We start from the raw sequence: 27,005 nt of genomic DNA, 5'->3' as shown, positions 1-27,005 counted from the left end.
ATTAGCAGCATTAAAGAAGAAAAATTGGGCCGGGCACGGTGGCTCCAGCCTGTAATCCCAGCACTTTGGGAGGCCGAGGAGGGTGGATCACGAGGTCGAGAGATCGAGACCATCCTGGTCAACATGGTGAAACCCCGTCTCTACTAAAAATACAAAAAACTAGGCCAGGCGGGTGGCTCAAGCCTGTAATCCCAGCACTTTGGGAGGCCGAGGCGGGTGGATCACGAGGTCGAGAGATCGAGACCATCTGGTCAACATAGTGAAACCCCGTCTCTACTAAAAATACAAAAAAAAATTAGCTGGGCATGGTGGCGCGTGCCTGTAATCCCAGCTACTCAGGAGGCTGAGGCAGGAGAATTGCCTGAACCCAGGAGGCGGAGGTTGCGGTGAGCCGAGATCGCGCCATTGCACTCTAGCCTGGGTAACAAGAGCGAAACTCCGTCTCAAAAAAAAAAAAAAAAAAAAAAAGAAGAAGAAGAAGAATTGGAAACTTGTGTGTTTTCCACCATCTGATTCAGTTAATTAGCGTCCAGTCCCTGCATCTTGTGAAATTACATCAGATGTCCCCAAGGGGCACTATTATGCCTTGCTGTATTCATACCTAATCCAGAGACTGACCAGTTGATAATGAAACCAGTACTCTCTTTAATGGCCATTTTAACAGTTCAAACAGTTTGGTAGTATTCTTTTCGTTCTACAAATGAAGAAAGTCTGGGAGCTGAAGTTGACGCAGGGTCGGTCAGCAATCGGCGGAGTTGGGATTCGAACTCCTGTCACAGGCAGAGGGAGGAGGGCAGCCATAGCCACGCCCTCTGGTTCCCACCAGCTCGCAGGCTCGAAGGAGTAAGTGCGCATGCTCAGAGAGCCTCGTCGCACATGCTGAGCGAGACCGCAGGGACGCCTCCAGCCACCAGGGGGAGTGCGCGCGGTTCTTGCCTCTCTGGCCCGCGCATCCTGAGCCTAGTAGATATCCCAGAGTTCAGCGCGGCGCCAGCCCTTCCGCCACAGTCGCCATTGTAGAGGAGCAGGTGAGTGGGATCCCGTACGCCGGGGATCCGCCGCCATCCGTACTCCCGGGTTCTCTGCGGGTTGGAGGATGGTTGGTTGTGGCAAGCGAGGCTGAAGGGAACGGGGCGCTGGGTTCTGGACCTCGGGAACCGAATCGGGACTCAACCTCCGCCCCTTCTCCCCACCGCTGTCAGCAGCCATGGCTCTTCGGTATCCTATGGCCGTGGGCCTCAACAAGGGCCACAAGGTAACCAAGAACGTGAGCAAGCCCAGGCACAGCCGCCGCCGCGGGGTAAGTGAGGGGGCCCCGTGGAGGTCATCGGGGGCTTCTTCGAGGCAGAGGGCACGGCTTGGGCAAAGGCTATCGGCGTGAAGGAACGCGGGTTGGCGCGCGGAACTAAGCGGGGCTTGAATGGAAGGGACGGTGTGGGGGAGAGGGGGTTCTGGGGTTTCCCTGCCCGTGCAATCCACGCCAGGGAACCGGGAGCAATTTGAGGGCGGTCCGGGACAGTGGATTTGAGGTTCTGACGCTTGAGTAGGAGTTGCCTTGTCGAGCTGGCCCGAGGCTGCAGTGTGTGAGGTTGGGGGATTTCAGGTGCGTCCGTGAATTCGGCTCCTTTATTAAGCGGGCAGCCCCGACTCCAGGTGCGTCCTGCAGGTGGTGCAGAGATTGCGACGTGGGGAGGATGGGAGCTGCTCTGCGCGCCGTGGCCCACGCCTGTAATCCCAGCACTTTGGGAGGCCGGGGCAGGCGGATCACGAGCTGGGGAGTTTGAGACAAGTCTGACCAACATGGTGTAAACCCCGTTTCTATAAAAATAAAAAAATTACCCGGGCATGGTAACGCGCGCGCGAGGCGGAGGTTGCAGTGAGCCGAGACCCACGCCACTGCACTCCAGCCTGTATGACAGAGTGAGACTCCGTCTCAAAACAAGAAAAGCCCCAAGGGTTAATATTTCGGTTCTCACAGCTACCCAGAGAGCTCAGCTCACTGCAACCTCCGCCTCCGGGGTTCCAGCGATTCTTGTGCCTCAGCCTCCCCAGTAGCTGGGATTACAGGTGCGTGTAACCACGCCTGGCTTTTTTATTTTTAGTAGATACGAGGTTTCACCATGTTGGCCGGGCTGGCCTCAAACTCCTGGCCTTAGTGAATCCCCGCCTCGGCCTCCCCAAAGTGCTTAGATAACAGGCCTGAGCCACTGCACCTGGCCACGAACAATTTTGTTTTGTTTTGTTTTGAGACGGAGTTTTCGCTCTTGTTACCCAGGCTGGAGTGCAATGGCGCGATCTCGGCTCACGGCAACCTCCGCCTCCTGGGTTCAGGCAATTCTCCTGCCTCAGCCTCCTGAGTAGCTGGGATTACAGGCGTGTGCCACCATGCCCAGCTAATTTTTTGTATTTTTAGTAGAGACGGGGTTTCACCGTGTTGACCAGGATGGTCTCGATCTCTTGACCTCGTGATCCACGCGCCTCGGCCCCCCAAAGTGCTGGGATTACAGGCGTGAGCCACCGCGCCCGGCAGTGTCGATTTCTTGACCTCGAGATCTACCTGCCTTGGCCTCCTAAAGTGCTGGGATTATAGGCGTGAGCCACCGCGCCCGGCCCCCTTTTTTGAGCTGGAGCTCTGGTGCCCATGCTGGAGTACAGTGGTGCAGTCTCGGCTTGCTGCAGCCTCACCTCCTGGATTCAAGCGATTCTTCTGCCTCAGCCTCCCGCGTAGTTCGGACTACAGGCGTGCTCCACCACTCGGCTTATTTTTGTGTTTTTAGTAGAGATGGGGTTTCACCATGTTAGCCAGACTGGTCTTGAACTCCTGACCTCAAGTCATCCACCCACCTCGGCTTCCCACAGTGCTGGGATTACAGGTGTCAGGCACTGCACTGAACCACAAACAAGATTTTATTTTATTTTATTATTTTATTTATTTTATTTTAAGAGACAGGTTTTCACCGGCCGGGCACGGTGGCTCAAGCCTGTAATCCCAGCACTTTAGGCGGCCGAGGCGGGTGGATCACGAGGTCGAGAGATCGAGACCATCCTGGTCAACATGGCGAAACCCCGTCTCTACTAAAAATACGAAACATTAGCTGGGCATGGTGACACGTGCCTGTAATCCCAGCTACTCAGGAGGCTGGGGCAGGAGAATTGCCTGAACCCAGGAGGCGGAGGTTGCGGTGAGCCGAGATCGCGCCATTGCACTCCAGCCTGGGTAACAAGAGCGAAACTCCGTCTCAAAAAAAAAAATGGTTTCCCCATATTGGTCAAGCTGGTCTCGAACTCCAAACCTCAGGTAATCTGCCCGCCTTGGCCTCGCAAAGTGCTGGGACTACAGGTGTGAGCCATCGCACCCAGCCAAACAAGTATTTTAATTAAAAAATTAGTCAGGCATGGTGGCACCTGTGGTCCCAGCTAAGGAGGCTGAGGCAGGATGATCACCTGAGCCCTGGAAGTCAAGGGTGCAATAAGCTATGATTGCAGCACTGCACACCAGCCTAGGCGACGGGCCACCACACCGGGGAGAGTGGCCAGGGAAATAGTGACAGCATAAGGGATTAAGCTGCTTACCTAGAATGCAGGGGGTCCCCCACCCTAACGGCCGGCTCTTGCCACCCCCTGCCAGCGTCTGACCAAACACACCAAGTTTGTGCGGGACATGATCCGGGAGGTGTGTGGCTTTGCCCCATACGAGCGGCGTGCCATGGAGTTGCTGAAGGTCTCCAAGGACAAACGGGCCCTCAAGTTCATCAAGAAAAGGGTAGGTGGGCACTCTGGTGGAGGGGCGATGTGGGAGTTGCAGGTGGGCTGAGTGACCCCCTATCCCTGGCAGGTGGGGACACACATCCGGGCCAAGAGGAAGCGGGAGGAGCTGAGCAACGTCCTGGCTGCCATGCGGAAAGCTGCTGCCAAGAAAGACTAAGCCCGTCCCCTGCTGTCTCCTGAAATAAACAGCTGCGCCCAAGCCCTGGCTCTGTTGCTGTCCTGGGGTAGGGGAGGTCCTTTAAGCATCTGTTTGGTGCCCAAGCCCTGGCCCACCCTTCCTGGGGCAGCAGGCAAGGAGGCCCCATACTGGAAATTACTTTAATGATTAAATAGTTCCTATGCCACACTGATTAAAGTGACTGGGGGGTCCTTGGGATCTGGGCCGCGGGGCCGAGCTACTTGCTCGGTGGCTCCTCTGCCAGGCCCTGCTGCACTCCCGGAAGGGCTCAGTTCGGGCCCAGGTAAGGGCCTGACATCTGCTGCCTGCGGTCCTGCTGTGACCGTCACCGCTCCACGGCCACCGCCTCTGCCTGCTCCTCCGGGAAGGCGATGTCGAAGATCTGGTGGTAGTGCTCCACAAAGTGCACCTCCAGGCCCTCGGTGATGAAGCCTGCCAGGTCGTAGAAGTCCTTCTTGTTCTCAGCTGGCAGGACAATGCACGTCACCCCTGCGCGCTTGGCCTGGGGGCAGAGTCAGGATCAGCCCTGCCTGGGCCTAGAGGAGGGCCGCCGGTGTGCGTCCTCCAGGAAGGGAAGGGCTGCATGGGGACCGGGGACACTGATGCCAGCTTGAAGCAGTGGCTCCTGAAAACCACCATCTCGGGATCCTTATTTCCCGGGGAAACAGGCTCAAGGCAAAACCACTGGCCTCGGCTCCAGAAGCCTGCGGTCGTCCCCAGCCCGTGACCCAGGAAGTCTGGCCATGCAGGGGGAGCAGTTTCACCTCCGGGGGCAGGCAGAGTCCATGGCCTCATGCCAGCACTTCCCACTGTCCACACACGCTGGGGCAGGGGCAGTGAGCCTCCCAGTTAGCCCCCACCACTTTTATGACCTAGGGAGTGTGTGGCTGGTGTCCAGGTGGTCATAGCCACTTGACCATGCCTACCCGCCTGGCAGAATCCCATCAGAAGGACCCGAGCAGGCTTCCTAGCCACACGGCAGGTTGGTCTGAGGACACCCAGGGCTGGGAGTGAAGAGCAGCCCAAACCTTGGGCCTGTGTCCAGTCTGTCCCTCAGCGCAGCCTGCAGCACAGGAAGCAGGAGCCCTGCTCCCCACTCCAAACGCTACTGGGGAAGCCAGTGGGCTCTAGAATGTTCTCCACAAGAGGATGTGGAGGAGACAGCTAGAGCAGTCAGCTGTAGGCCACATGGGCCTGGGTGCAGAGCCCAGGGCTTCCCCGACTGCGCAGCCCAGCCCGTGTGCTTACCGCGATGGTCTTCTCCTTGATGCCGCCGACAGGCAGGACCTTGCCTGTGAGGGAGACCTCGCCCGTCATGGCCAGGTTCTGCCGGACAGGCCTGCCCATGGCCAGGGACAGCAGGGCCGTGACGATGGTGCAGCCTGCGCTTGGGCCGTCCTTGGGGGTGGCACCCTGCGGGGGGATGTGGGGGGGAAGTTGGTGAGCAGGTGGCCAGCTGCCCAGAGCCTGGGTGGGGGCGGGCGCCGCAGTCACCTCAGGCACATGCAGGTGGATGTGTGAGGTCACCAGGTACTCGTTGTCAGGGGCGTGCTGCATGAGGAAGGCCCTGGCGAAGGTGTAGGCGATGCGGGCGCTCTCCTTCATCACCTCCCCGAGCTGGCCTGTCACCTCCAGGCTGCCATCCTTTTCACCCTTGCCATCCTTGTCCCGTGGCCGCCTCAGGGATGTCTCCACAAACAACGTGGAGCCTCCTGGACCGGGGGCAGAGCTGTGAACACGGGAGGCCTCAGGGCCCGGGCCCACTCCACCCCCAGCTCAGCATCTTGGCACCTCTGGGCAGGGGCTGTGGCCCATCATGAGCCAACGAAGGCCTCCATGTTTGCTGTGTGGCAGGTTCCTGGCTCAGTCTGCCCCACAGCGCAGCCCCCAGCAGCTGCCAGCCAGAGAACATGCCCAGGGCCACAAGGACCCCAGCTGCCCTGCTCAGACACACAAGCCCCTCTCCAGCCGCTCCCGCACCGCCCCCCTGCCCTCTCACCAACTTTCTGCGTGGTAGCCCCAGGGGCCCATATCTGGATGAGCTCATGCTGAGAGACCCGTTGTCCCCACCTGTGAGCCTATCCAGGTGTCCCCCCAAATCCCTAAGGCCCATGGTGTGCCGCCCTTGTGCTCACAGCCTTCCGCTCTGTCAGCCCGAGAGTCCTCTGGGCTCCCCACACCGCCCCCCCGCCAGAAGCCCTCCAACTGCACCCCTGCACGAGGTGGGACCCGTTTGTTCTCTGGTAGAAATGGGACCGACTTGGGGTCTCCTCCCGCCACCACACTCACCCATGGCTGTCCAGGCCAGCCCCATGACCACTCCGGGCGGCGTCACGTCGTACATGCGTTCCACGGTGAACACGGGCTTCCCCACAAAGTCCTGCAGGTTCTCGGGCGTCACCTCCACGGACTCGGCCTCGCCGCTGACGATCTTGTAGGCCGACTTCCGCAACACCTGTGTGGGCAAGGCGGCACAATGGGCTTGGGAACGTGCGCTGGGCGGAAAGGTGCCAGGAGGCGGGGTGGCCACTCACCTTCTCCACCTGCTTCTGCAGGTTGCGGACGCCGCTCTCGCGGCAGTACTGCTTGATGAGCAGCGTCAGCACGTCCGACGACAGCTTGGCCTTGCTCTCGTCCAGGCCACATAGGGCGCGGGCCTGGGGTACCAGGTAACGCTGCAGGGGGAGCTGGCTGTCACGGTTGGATCTGGAGGGACCTGGCCCACCAGCCCAGTCTAGAACCTGGGGACCCTGGACAGGAGCCAATGCCTGTTGCATGGGCCCCAGACCCTGGCCTGGCACAGGTCCCCGATGGTGAAACCAGGACCTGGGATACCCGGCCCTGCCACCCAGCATGTCCAGAGGTGCTGGGCCTTTGTGCTGTGTCCTCTGCTTGGATCCACGTCCTATTCCCCAAAGGCATCTTAGATGCCATTTCCGCCAGGAAGGCCTCCTGGTTGCCCCTGGGCTGGCCCCAAACACAGACCCAGGGCCTGTACAGTAGCTGACTGGTTAGGTGGCTGCCGCCCTCCACAGGAGGAGGAGGACTGGGGTGGGGGCGGGCTCCAAGGTCACCTGCAGACCCCCATAATTCTTGCCACAGTTCTGAGCTCTGGCAGCAGGGGGAGAGCATCTGAGAGACAAGATAGGCCCATGCATACCACTCTACACCTGCCCCTGATGCTGGGGGGCACTCCTGGTGCTCTGAGGGGTCCCCATGCATGCCCCTCCCCTCCTGTCCCCACGAACTACAGGCCTGCCCCTTGGGAAGTCAGGCTGGGATCTAGGCCCAGCAGTGGGCACGTAAGCCTCAGGGGACACAGGAAGCTGGGAAGGCCCTGAGGGCCGGGACCAGTGCCCAGCACAGGTTGTCAAAGGGCTCCCGGGGAAAGGCCCTCTACCCTTCCCAGAAAGAAAACACATCAAATACAGGAGCCCTCCACCCCCCAGGAATGGACCTCGCAGGCTCCTCAGTGAAACCCCTCCTCCTCTAAGTCTCATTCTGCGTGGGAACCTCAGCTCACACTGCTGCCAGGCTGCCAGAAACCTTCCCTACAGTCTGGGCCTGGGGTGGGGCAGGGTCCTCCCTAGACTGGACACAGACTTGGCTTCTAAGAAGTGCAGGTAGGGGCCCTGCCCTGGAAGACCAAGTGTGTATGCGCTGACAGCTGACGGCTGTGTGGGACGGTCCCGGGCTCTAAAGCCTGCGCCAGCCCTGCAGCTGTTCCCAGGTGTCCGCCTCGGCCTGTCTGCTCCTCTTGGCCGCAGTCCCACCGGTCCCTACCAGGCACGGGAGCTCCTAGAGGCCCAGGCTGTGGGGTCAGCCCATGCTCCAGGGATGGGGACAGCAGTGGGGAGGGGCTGGCCTACCTCTGCGATGGCCAGCTTCTCCTGGGCCACGTAGCCGGACACGTTGATCATCTCCATGCGGTCCCGCAGTGGCTCAGGGATGGTGTCCGTGACGTTGGCTGTGCAGATGAACAGCACCTGGGGGCGGCAGCAAGGTCCTAAGGGACTGGCCTGTCACCCTCCCCCCAGCCCAGGCCCCAGGCCAGGCCCCACCTTAGACAAGTCCACAGGCACGTCCAGGTAGTGGTCCAGGAAGTTGGCGTTCTGCTCTGGGTCCAGCAGCTCCAGCAGCGCTGACGAAGGGTCCCCCTGGTAGCCCCGGCCAATCTTGTCCACCTGGGGCGGCAGATGACAGGTGGTGCTGGCCACAGCATGCCCCTCACCAGCCCGCCCAGTGGGGAGACCCCAGGGTCAGGGCTGGGGATACCCGGAGTCAGAACAGCACCCACGCCCTGGGCCTTGGACGGGCAGCTTGCTGGGTATGGCTGTGGGTGGGAGGTACCCATCCGTGCCATCAGGGCCAGCATCACGGTGACCGCCCCTGAGGTGACTTGGGGATCTTGGGACCCGGAGGGCTCCGGGCTTTATCCTGTACCCAGCATTGCCTGGTCAGGGCCGCTAGGGGCTCTGGGTTAGGAAGGCAAAGGGCACCAGGCACAGCCCAGGGAGAGAGGCAGGGCATCCCCTCCACACACACCTCATCGATGAGGACCAGGGGGTTCTCCGTCTTGGTCTTCTTCAGACACTGGATGATCTTCCCGGGCATAGCGCCCACGTAGGTCCGCCTGTGGGAGCACAGCAGGGTCAGAGTCACCCAGTAGCCCCACTCGGCCATGACAACACCATGCACCCTTCAGGGCCGTGGGGTGAGGCCACCTGGACAGCCACAAGATGTGGCCACAGGGGTGCTGGGCATGCAGCCACCAGGTGTGTGGCACCCGCGGGCACACTGGTCACTCACCAGACTTGTGTGCAGGAGAACTATTCTGGGGGCACCAATTCACAGCCAGCTCTCAGTGCCATCCCTCAACTGGCACCTCCTACCCATAGTAAAGGCCAGCCTGAGGCCTCCCACCCACAGAAAGGCGGGGGACTGGGGCCAGCCAGGCACGGGCAGAAGGCCCCCCCACCCACTAAGGAATGGCAGGCGCGCCCGGGCCACGGCCAGCACTGGCTCAGATGGCTTCTTGCAAGCTCCATTCTCTGCCCCTGAACAGGAGGCCCGGCAGGCAGGGGCCGGTGAGGAAGGCTCTGTGTGCAGGATGAAGACACAGGGAGGCAGGGATGGAGGGGCTCAGACGCCACTGGCATGTGTGTGCCACTTTAAGTGTGCAGAGGGCAAGGAGTGGCGGAAAGCAAAGCAAGTGAGGAGGGAGCCACGTGGAGTTCTGGGGGCGTGTTCCAGGCCCAGGACACAGCCTGTGCAAAGGCCCCAAGGCAGGACCACGCTTGATGGGCTGCGGAACAGTGAGGAGGCAGTAAGGCTGGGGGTGGAAGGGAGAGGAGAAGGGATAGAAGGAGGGGGAGGAGGAGGTGGGACAGGTCGTGCACGGCCTGTGGGCTGCCGTGTGAGCGCCCTGGAGAGCTGTGGGCAGAGAAGGGTTTTGCTGCCGTCAACAGTGATCCATTTCCCTGCAGTCTACTGTCCTTGTCCTTGGTCAGGAACCCAGAGACGTCAGCACTGACGCCTGCCCTAGCCTGCCCTCCCAGCAGCCCCGATCCCTGGTGACTCTCTCCCAAAGCTGGAGGGGGCTGAGGCTGGTTCAGAACCCGGCCAGGTCTCTCCCCTTGCAATCGGTGGCCCCTGCCGGCACCTCTGGCCATCCCTCCTGAACCAAGGCCCAGGAGGCCTCAGGACCACCTCAAACCCATGCCTAGAAAGGACTGGGTGCCCTCCGCATCCCTCCACTTTCACCCAGCTGCTCCTTCCTGCTCAGACCCCACCCCTTCATCCTCCAGGCCCCCACTCCTCCTGGGCAATCTGGGACCTCCAACCCTGCACTGGCTCCAGCTCCTCCCAACTCCCAGCTGGTGACAGTGGCCGCCCCTGGGGACTGGACAGAGTGTGCAACCTCACAGAGGGCGGGCAGACCCAGGAAGGCCTGGGGCCGGAGTTGGGGATGTTTCTAAGGAAGCCAAAAATGTTCACTTTAAACACAGACTCAACTGAACGCCTTGCAAGATGGGAACAGGTGGCAGACTCAGCAGACGCCTCACACTCGGCTCTCACTGGGGCCACAGTTCTGTCTACAGAGGCAGGCGAGGAGGGAAGCCCTAGAAAAGCCGCGCCTGGCTGCCCACCCGAAGGGCCAGGTGGGAAGGCGCCGGACAGAGAGGGCCGTGGCCACTGCTCTGGGCCCAAGGCCAGCCGGGAGGAGTGAGTCCACAGAGGCGACAAGGTTTCTCTGGGTGCACAGCCTGGTCCTCACTGGAGACTCTCTCCCAAATGCCCACAGGCTTCAAGTGGGGCCGACGCCACCGCCAATCCCAGGGCATCAGCTGCCGCAGCCCACACAGACCAGTACCTGCATGGCAAACGGGCCTGCAGCTCTGGCTGGGGCATTGTAGGGACTGAGCTAGAGGTACCGGGATCGTCTGCTGAGCGCTGGCCCGGGTGCAGATTCCACCAGCGCCGTTTGAGCGCCTGAAATCAGCCAGGCCTGAAGTCCGCTGCATGCCTGGACTTTTCAGTTACTGCGGTGTGAGTGGAACTGCTTGCCCGCAACCCAGACTGCTCTAACAGACGCTAATGGGTGCCCCGGAGACAATGGAGCCCGGCAGCACAGCAGTGGCGAGCGCGCGAGGACGGCCGTCAGGGCCGGGCCTACCTGTGCCCCTTGATCTCAGCCACATCCGTCATGCCCCCAACACTGAAGCGGAAGTACTCTCGGTTCAGGGCGCGGGCGATGGAGCGGGCAATGCTGGTCTTGCCGACGCCAGGGGGCCCGTAGAAGCAGAGGATCTTGCCCTGGGTGGAGCCTCGGAGCTGGCTGACGGCGATGAACTCCTGTGGACAGAGGCGGGCTCGGTGGGCACGTGGGCTGGACGGACCGGGGCCCGGGCATGACTCTCGCCACGTGCATGCTGCCTTTCAGACATCTGAGGGCTGAGAAGGGACCAGGACTGTCCAGGAGGCTGAGTGAATCAGAGCTGCCATTGGCTGCGGGGAGGGGCAGCCTGTGACAACGGCTCCAACAGGACACCTAGGTGCCAGGAGAGTGTGGCCGCCCAGCAGGGCCAGGCCTGTTCGGCTCCTCAGCTCCTAATGGGTTCCCTTCCCCAGGACCCTGAAACCACAAGTGCTCCCCACTCTCCACTCCAACCCTGAGAGGCAGGGCACCCCCTCCCCTCTGCCCCATGCCTTGCAATTCTGTCATCAGTTGCTGACTCCCACCTGCTGCTTTCTACGGTCTCAGGAGTGACATTTTAACAATTAGTTTAAAATAATTTTCAGACAGGGTCTTGCTCTGTTGCCCAGGCTGGAGTGTAGTGGCATCATCATAGCTCACTGCAGCCTCAACCTCCCAGGCTCAAATAATCCTCCCACCTAAGCCTCCCAAGGAGCTGGGATTATGCACATGTACCACCACACCCGGCTAATTTTTAAATTTTTTTGTAGAGATGGGGTCTCTGTCACCCAGGCTGATGTCCAGTGCCATGATCACAGCTCACTGCAGCCTCAACTTCCTGGGCTCAAGTGATCCTCCCCCCTCAGCCTCCTGAGTAGCTGGGAGCACAGGCAGCCCCGCCACTCCCAGCCAATCAGGCATGAGTTGAGCCGGCCTGGGAAATCCTCCAGCCCCCAGTAGCGGGGCACGATGCTCCGTCCCTGCCCGGTTCCCCCCACACCATCCTTATCCCCGGCAGGCCCCCACCAGCACCCCCAGGCCTACCAGTTCCCCAGGAGGCTCCTTTGAAATCTCAACCCACAGCGCGCGGAGCCCCGCCCACAGCAGGCCCGAGCGGGCCTCACCAGGACGCGCTTCTTGACGTCCTCCATGCCGTAGTGGTCTTCCTCCAGCACTGCCTGGGCCCGGGCCAGGTCCAGGTTCTCGTCGCTGTACTTGCCCCAAGGGATGGACGTGAGCCAGTCTAAGTAGTTCCGGGTGACGCTGCCACAGGACAGACGAGAGATGCTTAGCGGCGCTCAGGAGCCGCCCTGCCTCTGCTGTGCCTGGCTGGGGCTTCAAACCACGTGGGGCCGAGCGCGATGGCTCTCGCCTGTAATCGCAGCTCTTTGTGAGGCCCAGGCAGGAGGATCGCTTGAGCCCACGTTCAAGACCAGCCTGGGCAACTCAGCGAGACCCCCATCTCTATAAAGCAATGTACAAATTGCCCTGTCCAGGCACCCGGTCAGGAGAGCCGAGACAGCACTGGCTTCTGCCTGGGGCTGGGTGAGCAGGACCACAGAGGGCACGAGGCCTGACCCAGGGCTGGTGGGGAAACAGAAGCCAGGTCCCCTGTCGGGAGAGTGAGGCTGCCAGAGGGAAGGGCAACTCCATACTGGCCCCTGAGCTGGGAGCCGAGCAGCCACCGTGGGCCGGGAACAAGTCAGCGAGGGCTGCAGGGGCACAGGGCGGGGCTGGGGAGGAGGAGGAGGACGGCCAGGTGCGCCCATGAGCAGGCACTGCCAGGGCGTACCGCCACCAGGCTGGCATACGAGACACACCAGGACAGGCCAGCTGGGCCACGCGGATGCTGGAGGTGACTTTAGGGGCACACAGAGTCCCTGTGGAAGCGATGTAGGTAGGTGCAACACTTTGCAGAGAATGTTCTGGATCGGGGAGGCAGCTGGTGGCCTGCTGCAGGCATCTTGGTAAGATGCAGACACTACGGGCCTGTCCGCTGTGGCTCCCCAGGACCCAAGGACAGAACCCACCTTACAGACTCGCTGAGTTCCTGGGGGAGGGAGCTATTTGCTTCTGCAGGACAAGGCCTGGCCTGAGCAGGTATTTCCACCAGGCCTGAGGGGGACCGAGTTGCTCATTGGGAGACACAAGGACCCCAAAACACTGATATCCTCCTCCACATGCGGCGGCAGCACAGGCCCCTCACACAGCAGATGGGACTCATTCAAAGTCCCCGAGACGGGAGAGTATCCTGGGTGACCCGGGGGGCCAGGGTCCTCATGAGAGGCGGCGGGAGGTCAGAGACAGACTGGAAGAGACTGTGCTGTGGCTGTGGAGGAGGAAGGGGTCTCAAGCCAAGGGACGCACCGGCCCACAGCCGGATCTCAGGGCTCCACCCTGTGTAAGCCGCTAAACCAGGTGTCCCCAAACTTTTTACACAGGGGGCCAGTTCACTGTCCCTCAGACCGTAGGAGGGCCGCCACATACTGTGCTCCTCTCACTGACCACCAATGAAAGAGGTGCCCCTTCCTGAAGTGCGGTGGGGGGGGGGCGGGATAAATGGCCTCAGGGGGCCGCAGTTTGGGGACGCCTGCCTAAGCTATGGCCCTGTCGGAGCAGCAGCGGGAGCTCACAGGCTGCACACAGAAGTCGGGGTGTGCTGGGAGAGGAGCCACAACAACCAGCACCTTGAAGGGCTGTTGGGAAAGAGACTCCAGCAACCCCCTGACATTTGAAGCCAACTTGGGGTCCTGGCCCAGCAGCCAGGAGGAAAAATCATGCCTTCCCTGTAAGCACTGTCCTAGCCTGCCTAGCCTGCCCTGGGGATGTCTCCTGCCTAGAGGCTGCCCTGGTGTGGCACCTGGTCCTGGGCTGAAGCTGTCGTCGGAAGTGGCTGGGGGGTTCTGGCCTGGCTGGACGAGGGTACAGCTGAAATGACCTCAGAGGTACCCGAGCCCCTGGAACCTGAGCGGCCACCATGACCATGACTCACAGCATGCCTGAGACAGCGGCCCCTGGGAAGGCCAGCATCCCGGGAAGGCATGGTCACTTCCTGGCTGACTCTCAAAGGGGAGCGGAAGCAAGAGGTAGCCTTGGAAAGACAGCCATGGGGACTCCTGGTCCTGCTGAGAAGCCCTGGCTCAGGCTCGGTGCAGCGGCTCACGCCTGTAATCCCAAAACATTGGGAGGCCAATGCGGGCACATCACTTGAGGTCAGGACTTTGAGACCAGCCTGGCCAACATGGTGAAACTCTGTCTCTACTAAAAATACAAAAAGTTAGCCAGGAGTGGTGGTGGGTGCCCGTAATCCCAGCTACTCAAGCGGCTGAGGCAGGACAACTGCTTGAACCTGGGAGGTGGTGGGTGCCTGTAATCCCAGCTACTCAAGAGGCTGAGGCAGAATTGCTTGAACCTGGGAGGTGGTTGCAGTGAGCCAAGATTGCGCCACTGCACTCCAGCCGGGACAAATGAGCAAGACTCTGTCTCAAAAAAAAAAAAAAAAAAAGAAAAAAGAAAAAAAAAAGGTAGGACTAGCTTAGAGCCAGGAGTCCCTGGGTTCAAATCCCTGGCACCACCTAGCAGCTCGGAGGCCCCGGACACCAACTCGATAGCCCTGAGCCTGGATTTCCTTGTAAAATGGAGGTGGCAATGACGTGTCCTGCCCAGGGACAGGATTGACACTCCTCAGGCACCTCCTGGCCCACCACCAAGCACCTGCCATACAGAAGGTGCCACAGGGCTCTCCCACCGGGTCCCCTGGCCTGCTCAAGACGGGGGCTGAGGCGGGGTCGACCTCAGGGCGGGGCCGCCCGGGCCTGGCACTCACTTGAATTCCGAGGAGTGGTTGTCCAGCAGGCCCAGCTTGCTGAGCTCCTCGTCCACCACGTCCATCACGTGCTTGGGGACCACAAGCTCCTTCAGCCGTTCCCGGAACTTCTCCTCGATGGCGTCCTTGTCGTCCTTCTCCAGGCCCAGCTCCTTCTTGATGATCTTCAGCTGCTCCTGCAGCAGGTACTTCCGGTGGGTCTGCTTGATCTTCTCCTCCACCTGTGGGCCGAGGCGCCGCTGTCAGGCCTGGCATGGGAAGGTGAGGGCGTGCATCCCCGGATGAGTGGGGACCCTCTGCTCCCCAAGGACTCAGAGAAAAGAAATGAAACCCAGGGCACAAAGCCTTTGGTTTTTTTTTTTTGAGATAGGATTTCCTCTGTTGCCCAAGCTGGAGTGCCAAGCTGCCATCACAGCGTCAACCTCCCGAGTAACTGGGACCACAGGCACCGGCCACCACACCTGGCTCTAATTTTAAAACTTTTTGTAGAGATGGGGCTGGGCATGATGGCTCACGCCCATAATCCCAGCACTTTCGGAGGCCGAGTCAGGTGGATCACTTGAGCCCAGGAGTTCCAGACCAGCTTGGCCAGCATGGTGAAACTGTCTCTACTAAAAGCACAAAAATCAGCTGGGTGTGGTGCTCACTCGCCTATAATTCCAGCTACTTGGGAGGTTGGGGTGGGAGGATCCCCTGTGCCCCAGAGACAGAGGCTGTAGTGAGCTGAGATGGTGCCACCGCACTCCAGCCTGGGTGGCAGATGGAGACCCTGTCTCAAAGTCAAAAATTCCAAGAAATGCCACGACCGTGAAGTGACTGACCATCATGCAGACTGGTCTGCTGAAATCAGGAGCCTCAATGGCTGGGTCTCAACAAGCAGCATCTTCACTTTTCCCAGGCTGGTTCCCGATTTCCAACACTGTCCCCCAGATCACCAAGGCAGAGGAATTCCTCCCTCGACGGAGGGTGGTCCTGACACTGCCCCACACTGGGCTCATCACACTGGGACCAGCTTTAAGCTCCTCTGTTCAACGCGGAGTTTCACGGCTCAGAATGACAGAGTGGCTGATGGCACGAAGCCCTCAGAACCCAGACAGGCCTTCTCTGCTGGCCCTGGCTGATGCCACCTGTCCCTCCACGCGCTCCAGAGCCTGCCTGATGCCATGTGGCCTGGGAAGGCCCCTAAGAGTGGCTGTGTCCCAGCCCGGGGCTCACCTCCCGCCCCAGGCGCTGCTGCAGCTTGCTCAGTTCAAATTCCTTCTTCAGCAGGGACAGGGCTTTGTACAGCCGCTTGGGAATCTGCCGAAACAGGGAGGACCGAAAGGATGAGCAGACGCGGTGCCTGTGCGCCCAGGGCCGGGTGGGTAGAAGGTGCGCCCTGAGGTGCTGCTGGCGGATCCCACGCTGGAAATGCACCCTACGGGCACCATGCGAGGGGGCGCTCTCAGGAGTGCTGCTCACCACAGCAAAAGACTGGTGACCCCCCCGAGTACTCGGCCCAGAGGATCCCACCGAACGTGCGGCGGTGACTAGCGACCGAAGGCTCTGAAGCTGCCGAAAGGCAATAGCCTGACGGATGTGGACCAAGGCATGCCGGTGACCGGAAACCATCTCAGAAACAGCCAGGGACACGCCGCGGGGGTGAATGGTGCACAGTGGAGGGGTGAGGGCAGCCAGGCATGGGGGAGCTGAGGAGGAGTGGGGGCCACCCGGCATGGGCAGGGCACAGTGGAGGTGGGGACAGCCAGGTGCGGATGGGGCACAGCCGAGGGGTGGAGCCGCTGGGCCCAGCCAGGGCACAGCGGAGGTGGGGGGCGCTCACGTTGGTCTCCTCCAGGACGTCCTGCAGCTCGTGGGACTCAGCCCCAGTAAGCGCAGCACCCATGTCACTCAGGTAGATGGGGTTGTCAACCACCCGCTGGCCGGCCTGCATCATCTGCAGCACCGACTCCCTGGGGGACAGAGGGAGCTGCCTCAGTGGCCAGGGCCTCACACTCTGCTGCACTGCTACCCCCGACCAGGACCCGGTCCTCACGGTCCTTGTTCCCCACAGCTGCGGGCAGGGCCTAGGGGTGCTTGCTGGGAGCTAGGTCTGCTGCTTGGTCCCCAGAGTTCAGGGTCCACCCATCCCAGGCTGGAAACGCACGTGGCATACCCACGGGAGCCATGCAGTGACCTCACCTCAGCAGTCTGCTCCCCCTCCCCCTCCCCCAGCCGATGCCAGCCACAGCTTCTGGCCTCAGCAGAAGGGGATGAGGAACCTGGTCTGCTGAGTCGTCCCCAGGCCTCCCACCTGCCCCTCGCCCCAGGGGAAACAGGCTCCTCCATCGCCGCCGCTCCTTAGGCCATGAATCCCTGCCCCATGCAAGCTTTCCTTCCAGGAGGACGCTGAGGAAGCCCCCTGCCCCCCAGCTGCAGAAAGAGCCGCAGAGATGCCCCGCCTGGCCAGCCGCCTGCAGGGGACCCACCTGTAGAGAGGGTTCAAGGCGATGATGTCCCGGATGGTCTTCACGATCTCTGCAGTCAGGGCCTGCCGGGTAGGGGGGCGGGGTCACTGGGGCCCAACAGCGTCCTAGCAGGAGGTGGGCTGGGTGGAGGCGAGGTCCTGGGAGTCCTACCCGCCTGCTGCTCCAGCAACTCCCCACCCACCTGGCCCGGTCACAGATGGCCTCGGACACCGAGGAGTGCAGCCCAGACTCACCAGTCCCAGGGACACAGGACCAAGAGAGTCAAAACTAAAACCAAACCCTGTCTTCTTACCCCTCAGAGCCTTGTCCTTAGGACAAGCTGTCTTGGAGGAAGAAAACACACTGGTTTCTTTCCTTTGCTATTTTTTTTTTTTTTTTTTTTTTTTTTTGAGACGGAGTTTCGCTCTTGTTACCCAGGCTGGAGTGCAATGGCGCGACCTCGGCTCACCGCAACCTCCGCCTCCTGGGCTCAGGCAATTCTCCTGCCTCAGCCTCCTGAGTAGCTGGGATTACAGGCACGCGCCACCATGCCCAGCTAATTTTTAGTAGAGACGGGGTTTCACCATGTTGACCAGGATGGTCTCGATCTCTCGACCTCGTGATCCACCCACCTCGGCCTCCCAAAGTGCTAGGATTACAGGCGTGAGCCACCGTGCCCGGCCCTTTGCTATTTTTTAAGATAGAGTCCTGCTCTGTCGCCCAGGCTGGAAAGGAGTGGTGCGCTCGTGACTTAATGCAGCCTTGAGTTCTTGGGCTCAAGCGATCTTCCCCCGCTATTTTCTGGAGCAGCTGGGACCACAGGCATGAACAACGCCTGCCTATAACCAGGTTTTAATCATGTGGTCTCAGCTGGGCGAGGTGGCTCACACCTGTAACACCAGCACTTTAGGAGGCCAAGGTGGGAGGATCACTTGAGGTCAGGAGGTTGAGACCAGCCTGGCCAACATGGTGAAACCCCGTCTCTGCTAAAAATACAGAAAAAAATTAGCTGGGCACGGTGGTGGGTGCCTGGAATCCCAGCTGCAGAGGAGGCTGAGGCAGGAGAATGGCTTGAACCCGAGAGGCAGAGGTTGCAGTGAGCCGAGATCATGTCACTGAGCCCCAGCCTGAGTGACAGGGCAAAACTCTGTCTCCAAAAAAAATAAAATGTCATCATCTGGTCTCTAGTCTCTGGTTTTGACCCTGAACTGTCTGAGCTGACCCTGGTAGAAGGCACCAGAACAGGCCTACTGGAGGTCCCAGGCACTTGCTTTGAGAACAAGCTTGCTGCCCCTCAGGGGTCTTGCTAATTCCAATTGCCTGTGTAAGTTAAGTCACAGCCTTCCCCCGCTGACTCTCACAGGGAACTCGAGGGCTGTGCTGCCTGGGACAGTGTAGCCACGATGGCTGGCTGAATTTTTTAATTCATTTTTAGGCAGTCAGTTTCACTCTGTTGCCCAGGCTGGAGTGCAGTGATTCGATCATAGCCCACTGCAGCCTCAACCTCCTGAGGGCAAGCGATCCTCACACAGGCTGGACCACAGGTGTGTGCCAACACGCTCAGCTGATTTTATTTTTTTTGTAGACACAGGAGTTTCAATATTGCCCTGACTGGTCTTGAACTCCTGGGCTCAAATGATCCTCCTTTCCAGGCCTCCAAAAGTGCTGGGATGACAGGCATAAGCCACTGCGCCCAGCCAGAGAAATGCTCCATCTGTTCCTTGGTCACAGTGGCTGTATGTGCTCAATACTGGCAGGTGGCCAGGCGCAGTGGCTCACATCTGTAATCTCAGCATTTCGGGAGGCTGAGGTGGGCAGATCACCTGAAGTTAGGCGTTTGAGACTAGCCTGGCCAACATGATGAAATCTCATCTCTACTAAAAACACAAAAATTAGCTGAGCACGGTGGTATGTGCCTGTAATCCCAGCTACCTGGGAGGCTGAGGCACGAGAATCACTGGAACCTGGGAGGCTGAGGCACGAGAATCACTGGAACCTGGGAGATGGAGGTTGCCATGAGGTGAGATCGCGTCACTGCACTCCATCCTGGGTGACAGGGCCAGACTCTGTCTTAAAAAAAAAAATTTCACAGGGGCAAGTGGGGCAAGCTAACAGTGCTGACCTCAAGAAGCCACACGGGCCTGCGGACAGGACCGTTCACCCCTCCCAGCGCCCATGGCAGACATCACCAGTTGCTCACAGCACTTTCTCCCCAGGCTCTGCAGCGGCCTGGGGAGGAGGCCGACGAGGCCAGGCACACAGGTGAGGAACTGACATGCTTCAGGGTTTGGCTGGCTGTGCTGGTCACCCCTACGGCGGGAGGGCAGGTGGCACCGCCAGGAGCCTGCCCATCTCAGAAGCTGACTCCTTGTGCCACCAGGCAGGCTGGATGGCCTAGGCTGGGGATCAGGGTGGCCAAAAGGCTGTTTCTTGTCCCGCAGCTACAGGTCCCAACTTCCCCTCCCCGACCTCCCGGGCCTCGTGGAACAAAGCCAGGGCTGGAAGGTGTTCTGGTAACTGCTGGAGGCTTCAGCACAGGCGACACGGGCTGGGGCTGGGGCTGGGTTCCAACCCTGCCTCCTTCCTGAACAGCTACCGGCCCCAGTGAATTTCCTGTGCCTCTCCCATCCCAGTGTCTTCCAAACACCTCTGGGAGGAAAAGCTCCCTCTCTGTTCCATTAGAACTGAGTTCCAGACAGGCCAGACCCTGAGGGGCTGCAGGTGGAAGATGACTCTTCCCGGAGAGACCTCGGTAACAGCTCAAGGGAGCCGCCCCACGTGACGCCTGGACTCACTTTCACCTCCTCTGTGACCTGGAAGTCCTCGTGGACGACGTTCTCCACCTCCACCATGAGCACCTCGCCTGGGAGCTCGGTGGCGGGCTCCATCGCCAGCTCGGCCGGGTGCCTGGTGCCCAGCTCGTCCTCCGCCTCCTTCCTGTCCCGCTTCGACTTCCTGCGAGGCTTGTGCTTGTTCTCTGCCTCGGGCTCCTCGGGCTCCACCTCCAGCTGTCTGCTGATATGAACCCTGACGCGGGAGCAAGGCTGGCGTGAAGCCGCTGAGGCTGGCAGCTGCCCTGACCACGGCCGAGGCCTCCCTGGCGGCACAGGTGGTCCAAGGGTCCCGCTGAGCTCAGGCCCCCGGAGCCACAGGGTGGCCACAGGGTCCCTGGGCTGCAGACTGAGCCACTTTCTCAGGGTCTCCCAAACAGCGTCCTCTCCGCCTCTTAGGCTCCAGCCAGATACAGGCATCCGCTTCGTCCCACACCAATGCCTCTCTGTCCCCATCCTAAGTATTGTGAACATGCGGCAGTGACAAGCCCCAGGGCCTCCTGTCCCAAACGGTGGCAGCCTGGCCAAGCACAGGCTGGGCTCTGAGACTCTGCCTGCCCTGCTCTGCACCCACCTCACCGTGGCTCTTCCTGTCGTTCAGGTCTCCATTTGAAGGACACCATTGCAAAGACTGTTGCCGAGCACTTCACGGAGATGCCCACCCACCTCCACCTCTCATGCTGTCTGCCTCTCTCCCCAGAGCACCTGGCACCACCTGAACTTAGGATCTGGCTCTGTTGCCCAGGCTACAGTGCAGTGGCATGATCGTAGCTCACTACAGCCTCGACCTCCTGGGCTCAAGCAATCCTCCTGCCCCAGCCTCCCAAGTCGCTGGGACTACAGGCACATGCCATCACGCCTAATTTCTTATTTTATTTTATTTTTTTTTGGTAGAAACAGGGTCTTGCTGTGTTGCCCAGGCTGGTCTCAAACTCCTGGACTCAAGTGATCCTCCCACCTCAGCCTCCTGGGTAGCTGGAGCCACAGGCATGAGCCACCACATCCAGCGAATTTTTTTTTTTTTTTTTTTTTTTGGAGATATGGGATCTCACTATGTTTCCCAGGCTGGACTCGAACTCCTGGGCTCAAGAAATCAATTGTCTTGACATCACAAAGTGCCGGGATTCCAGCCATGACCCACCACGCCCGGCCCTGCAGCGCACCCCTTTCTAAGACAGGAGGGGTCCCGAGGTGACACGCCTCACTCCTGCCCCCCGCTCTGGCCTCCCGCAGCGCCCGCCGGCCGCCCACCTTCTATGTCCCATGACGATCATGCGCAGCTTGTCTCCAAGGTCCTGCATTTCGTGGATCTGCGCAAACGTCCCCGTGTGATAGATTTCATCCAGGTTCTCCACCACGTCCGACTCGTTGCTGTGGGAGAGAAGCACAGAGGGACGCTGGGACACGAGCCCGCAGGCTCAGCAGTACGTCCCTGGCTGAGGGAAAATAAACGCCCCTACCAAGTGCTACTGAAACCCACAAGCAGCCTCCTGGGCTCCTGCAGGAGTGCCAGAGCCTAGAGGAGCTTCTGCCCAGTCAGGGCTGCACCCAGTGGTCACGGCACTGGGTGGGTGGCTCCTTGCTATGTCAGCCATGAGGACGGGTCTGGACGGGACTCTGATTCCCTTCTATGTCCCATCACAGAGCCCGCTTGGAATGCATGCAGGGAACTCACTTCTTTGAGACAGAGTTTCACTCTTGTTGCCCAGGCTGGAGTGCAATGGTGGGATCTTGGCTCAGTGCACCCTCCAACTCCCAGGTTCAAGCGATTCTCCTGCCTCAGCCTCCTGAGTACCTGGGATCACAGGCGCCTGCCACCACACCTGGCTGGTTGTTTTGTTTTTTTTTTTTTGTATTTTCAGTAGAGATGGGGTTTCACCATGTTGGCCAGGCTGGTCTCAAACTCCTGACCTCAGCTGACCCACCCGCCTCGGCCTCCCAAAGTGCTTGGATTACAGGCGTGAGCCACCGCACCGGCCCACAGAACTCATTTCTGTATGGAGCCACAATGTCCGACTGGCTAGCTGAGCTTTCGGGCAGCCTCACGGTGCATTTCATTGCTAAGATTCCTGAAGTTAATTTCCCAGTCTGAACAATACGGGAAGTTTAGCGCTAAAGCCGAGTGCTCCACCCAGGCTGAGGAGGTAGCCTGCCTGGCTCCTGGCCTTTACTCTGGAGGTCTTCTCTAGTTCCCTTTGGGTCAAGGGTCAAAGGTACAAAGTTCAGGGCAGGACCTGGGAGCTGGACTCTAGGGCAACGTCAACAAGGGAAGGAAGGAAAAATCACACACTTACTTGTCATCTCTCTTCAGAAAGACGCCGACATAAGGCTGGGCGAGACGAACTTTCCTTCTTAGCAGCTCAACCAACTTCTTATTTTTAACCTGGCATGACAATGACCTCAAAGTGAAACGTAGGGTAGGGTGTTTTTGTTTGTTTGTTTGTTTTGAGATAGAGTCTCATTCTATTGCTCAGGACAGAGTGCAGTGGCGTGAGCTCAGGTCACTGCAACCTCCACCCCCACTGGGTTCAAGGAATTCTCCTGCCTCAGCCTCCCAAACAGCTGGGATTACAGGCATGCACCACCACACCTAGCTAATTTTTGTATTTTTAGTAGAGATGGAGTTTCACCATGTTGGCCAGATTGATCTTGAACTCGTGACCTCAGGTGATTCTCCCACCTCAGCCTCCCGAAGTGCTGGGATTATAGGCGTGAGCCACCATGCCCGGTCCAGGGTAGCTTTTCTAGCTGACATTTTTGGACAGCAGCTCTTATGTTGTTTACATTATTCTCTGGGGACGTGCTAAGCAGATCCAGGATACTAATCAACACAGGCTGGGAACCCCTAAACAAACAAACAAACAAACAGGGCCGGGTCCGGGGCTGTGGTGCCAAACAGTGAGGTGGAACCGACTAGCTTCATTTCTTCCCAAAGTAAATTCAAAGTAGATGAATGGCCAGAACCAAGAAACTGATTTAATATCCAGCCTCAAAAGGGATTTCCATGACAAAGTGGCTTGGTTTGAAAATCAAAACCATTCTCCTTTATTAGTATCAGAATAAACATAAATAATTCAAATGTGGCCCATCCCAGAGATTGATAACTTCCTCCAACTTTTTTTTTTTTTTAAGACTGAGTTTCGCTCGTTACCCAGGCTGGAGTGCAATGGCGGATTTTCAGCTCACAACCTCCGCCTTCTGGGTTCAAGCAATTCTCCTGTCTCAGCCTCCCAAGTAGCTGGGATTACAGACATGTCCCACCAGGTCCGGCTAATTTTTTGTATTTTTAGTAGAGACAGAGTTTCACCATGTCTCTACTAAAATTGTTGGTCAGGATGGTCTGGATCTCTTGACCTCGTGATCCACCTGCCTCGGCCTCCTGAAGTGCTGGGATTACAGGCGTGAGCCACCACACCTGGCCCCAACTTTTTTTTTTAGAAACAGTTTCACTCTGCCACCCAGGTTGGAGTGCAGTGCTACAATCTCAGCTAACTGCAACCTCCACCTTCCCGGTTCAAGAGATTCTCCTGCCTCAGCCTCATGAGTAGCTGGGATTACAAGCACATGCCACCACACCTGCTAACTTTTGTATTATCAGTAGAGACAGAGTTTCACCGTGTTGGCCGCCAGGCTGGTGGTCTTGAACTCCTGACCTCAGGTGATCTGCCCACCTTGGCCTCCCTAAGTGCTGGGATTACAGGTGTCAACCACCGCTCCCGGGCCCTCCAAGTTTCACTGAAAATTCCTCATCACACCACGTGCTGTTCATTTATGATCAAGACCCCCAGGATCTCACAGCACAATCTTGATGGCAACACAATGGCAGGCTCAGGGCTAATGATGTCTTCTAAAAGCATTTGAAGGAGCAAGGCGCTCACCTTATTTCTTTCAAGCCATTGTTAATTCACAGGACAGACCCTGATTAAAGGTAATGGCCTGCCAAGTGTGGTGGCTCACAGTTGCAATCCTAGCACTTTGGGAGGCTGAGGCAGGAGGATCGCTTGAGCTCAGGAGTCTGAGACCAGCCTGGGTAACATGGCAAGACCCCATCTCCATTTTCTTTTTGAAATTTTCCATCTTTATCATATAATAAAGTAAATACATATACACCCCCATACAAAGGTAATGGCCCTCAAACTTTTGTAGGCACCAGGATGACACAAAGAATTTTAAAAAGCTCAATGCTGGCTGGGCATGGTGGCTCACACCTGTAATCCCAGCACACTGGGAAGCTGAGGCAGGAGGATCACATTGATCCGCAGCTACTCATTTAATGCTCTGGGCTAGCTCCACGTGGGCAGACTGAACTCTCAGAAGAATCATCTCTGCTCAGGTGCCGGGAGCGAGAGACATCTGTCGCTTTGCAGAGCTGAGGGGACTAGACCCGATGACACCATCCTGGGCCCAGAAACCTGGGAGGGTAAAGATAACTGCTACAGGTGAAGTCAAGGATGGGAAAAAGGCGTCCGGGACAGGGTCCTGAAATGTCAGAAGTGCACCGACAGGAAACAGCACCACGTTATTACTGAGGCAGGGCCTCACTTTGTTGCCTAGGCTGGAGTGCAGTGGCGACACCGTGGCTCACTGCAGCCTTCATCTCCCAGTTTCAAGTAATACTCCTGCCTCAGCCTTCCGAGGAGCTGGGATGACAGGTTCACTCGACTGTGCCCAGACTTTTTATTTTTTATTTTTTGGTAGAAACAGGCTCTATGTGAACCAGGCTGTTCTCAAATTATCCTCCCACCTCAGCTTCCCAAAGTGCTGGGATTTACACCTGTGAGACACAGGGGTCAGCCCACGTGGCCTCGTTTAACTCCCACAACAACTAATAAGACGCTAATACATCCATGTCACCAATGAGAAGATGGGAGCCAAAGGAGTAACTTGCTAAAGGTTACAGAGCCGGACAGGACCCCACAGAATCTTGCTCGGGGGCCTGCATCAGTAACCACTACTTAACAAGAAGGAAAGTCCTTGGGGCCAGGCAAGATGGCTCATTACCTGCAAATTCAGCACTTTGGGAGGCTGAGGCGGGTTGACTACATGTGGTCAGGAGTTCGGGACCAGCCTGGGCAACATGATGAAACCCTGTCTCTTCTAAAAAATAGAAAAATTAGCCAGGCATGGTGGCAGGTGCCTGTAATACCAGCTATTTGGGGGGCTGAGACAGGAGAATCACTTGAACCGGGAGGTGGAGGTTGCAGGGAGCTGAGACGGCGGTGCTGCTCTCCAGCCTAGTGAGAGCGCAACTCTGTATCAAACAAACAAACAACAAACAAACAAACAAAAAAAACAGGAAAGGCCTTGGAGGGGTCTCTCAGACACACAAACTAGCAGTGTGGGAGAGCTCCCTCCGTCCCTCTGGCTGCTGTCCCTCTGAAATGGCTTTTCCCTTCCCCAACAGATCCTTGAGATTTGTTTAGCAGAGGGTGACTCACTGTATGACCTTGCTCTGATAGTTAACAGATAACCTTCCCATAGATCCCAGTTTCCACATCAGGTTTTTTTTTTCTTTTTTTGAGGGAAGGGGAACTGGGGGAGAAGGTATTTGGGGCCTCCCTACTCTAAAAGCTCAAGTTCCTTACACTGATTGCTTTCTATTACATCATCCTGCTCCCTCCCCACCCACAAGGCTCTTACTCTGAAACGATGTAATTTCTACCACGGAAAGATAAGTTTCTTAGGCCGGGGACTGTATGACTTGTTCATTACGGTATTCTGAGCACGTGTCACGTGGCAGAAGGTCAAGAACACTCTGAACGAATAACGTCCTCTTCCCACCGTCCTAAGCCTCCAGTTCCATCCATGCTCTATTATTTCCCGCAATAATTACTGCCTTCTAATGCAACATAGTTGCTAATCATCTTTATCGCCTATCTCATCCTGCCAGAATGTAAGCTACAAGGCAGATTACTTTTTAAGAGACAGGGTCTCGCCATGTTAACCAGCTAGACTCCAGGGTTCAAGCAATCCTCCCGCCTTGGCCGCCGGAGTAGCCAGGACTACAGCGCGCGCCACCACGCCCAGCTTCAAAGGCAGAAATTTTTGTCTGCCTTGTTCACTACCATATCCCCAGCACCTAGAACAGTCTCTGGCAAATAAGCAGTCAAGAAATATTTAAGAATGAATTCTGATCCCACTGGGGCTCGTAACCCGACAGCACAGCGCCTAGGGAGAGAAAGCGTTACAAAACTTGTGTGCCAAGTAAGCAGAAGACTAATGGCGCTGTAACACTACTCTGGCCCTTCCGGATCCCGGATTTCTATGACCGGGACTCTAAGTGGACAATCCTAGGCTCACTGGGTTCAACTCCTCCCATCTAACGGATCCTGAGAGATCCGAAAGGAAGAGGACTTTAGCTCAAGGTCCCCAAGCTAGTGGTGAGCAGACCAGGATTCTAACTGCAGCCTCTGAAAAACTCACGTCTGAAAAAGCTGCGAAACACGAGGGCGCTAAAGTGATCCCACCCTTCAGCCCGCTGCTTGCAGAGGTGTGAAACCTGAGACCGCGGCGGGGACTCCCATTACCTCAATAATCTTGATAAAGCGCGGGAACACCGGGTTGCGGGTGATGGCGATGAGCGGCAGGTGCGGGAACACATCCGGAATCGTCATGGGCGTGAGCGCCGTAATGACCGGGCCTTCCCCGCCGCCCGCGCTGCCCCCCGTGCCCCCGGCTCCTTCCTCCGCGCCGCCCTCGGAGGCGTCGTCTTCCCCCGAGAAAGCGCCTCCGCCGCGGCTGTTCGCTTCCCAAAGTCCCCGCCACTGGCCCCCAATTGCCGGGCCTCGGCCCCACAGGGTCCAAGGGGGAGACGCGTCGCAAGCCCGCCGGCCTCGGAGCAACCACGCTCCAGCTGCCGTGGGGACCCGCCCCCCGGCGGCGGCCAGCATCGGCCGCCGCAGCGCCCAGCACCGCGCAGCGCCCCACAATCGCACGTAGCCTGTGCCCGCCGCCATAACCCGGCCATACTGGCGGCGCCCACAACTCACGTCATTTCCGCTCACCATGTAACGCACGTGACGCCCGGCGCGTGCCTCGGCACTCGATGGGGGCGTGGCCCGAAATAGCCACTTCAGAGGGCGGGGCCTACGCCGACGAAGGAAGCGGCGTTGGACTGTCAGCATTTCCTCTGCCTTTTCCGGTTTCCCACCTTAGGCGCTCAAGGGCCGTTACGGTCACGTGGAAGGTTGTGGGCACGCGCCAGCACCCATACAGAAAATTGGTAATGCTGCAAACGCAGCGTTTAGGAACTCGTGAA

At 58.5% G+C, this 27,005-nt stretch overlaps 2 protein-coding genes across 3 annotated transcripts; one reads left to right on the top strand and one right to left on the bottom strand.

The window, feature by feature from the left end:
- Positions 1 to 928: 928 nt before the first annotated feature.
- Positions 929 to 4,112, top strand: RPL36 (ribosomal protein L36). 2 transcript variants are annotated; one of them, XM_010349510.3, is made up of 4 exons: positions 929 to 1,028; positions 1,206 to 1,300; positions 3,629 to 3,763; positions 3,836 to 4,112. In XM_010349510.3, the coding sequence occupies exons 2-4, from the start codon at positions 1,208 to 1,210 to the stop codon at positions 3,923 to 3,925; spliced, it is 318 nt and encodes a 105-aa protein (XP_010347812.1). In that variant the 5' UTR covers positions 929 to 1,028; positions 1,206 to 1,207; the 3' UTR covers positions 3,926 to 4,112. The 2 variants fall into 2 exon arrangements, with proteins under 2 accessions (XP_010347812.1, XP_010347813.1); XM_010349511.3 differs by having other exon boundaries at positions 955 to 1,028; positions 1,203 to 1,300.
- On the bottom strand, positions 4,073 to 26,728 carry LONP1 (lon peptidase 1, mitochondrial). The gene is made up of 18 exons (XM_003938829.4): positions 26,275 to 26,728; positions 22,042 to 22,130; positions 20,999 to 21,118; positions 19,712 to 19,943; positions 16,938 to 16,999; positions 16,292 to 16,421; positions 15,685 to 15,768; positions 14,470 to 14,690; positions 11,768 to 11,906; positions 10,623 to 10,801; positions 8,492 to 8,579; positions 8,008 to 8,130; positions 7,816 to 7,932; positions 6,481 to 6,621; positions 6,236 to 6,401; positions 5,441 to 5,658; positions 5,195 to 5,359; positions 4,073 to 4,448 (listed from the first exon to the last, which is right to left on the bottom strand). Exons 1-18 carry the CDS (start codon positions 26,701 to 26,703, stop codon positions 4,272 to 4,274), a joined length of 2,880 nt encoding a protein of 959 aa, XP_003938878.2. The 5' UTR covers positions 26,704 to 26,728; the 3' UTR covers positions 4,073 to 4,271.
- Positions 26,729 to 27,005: the final 277 nt, after the last annotated feature.

Source organism: Saimiri boliviensis, chromosome 14 (genome assembly GCF_048565385.1).
Source record: "Saimiri boliviensis isolate mSaiBol1 chromosome 14, mSaiBol1.pri, whole genome shotgun sequence".
Classification (NCBI taxonomy): domain Eukaryota; kingdom Metazoa; phylum Chordata; class Mammalia; order Primates; family Cebidae; genus Saimiri; species Saimiri boliviensis.
This window is presented reverse-complemented; position numbering and strand designations above follow the sequence as displayed.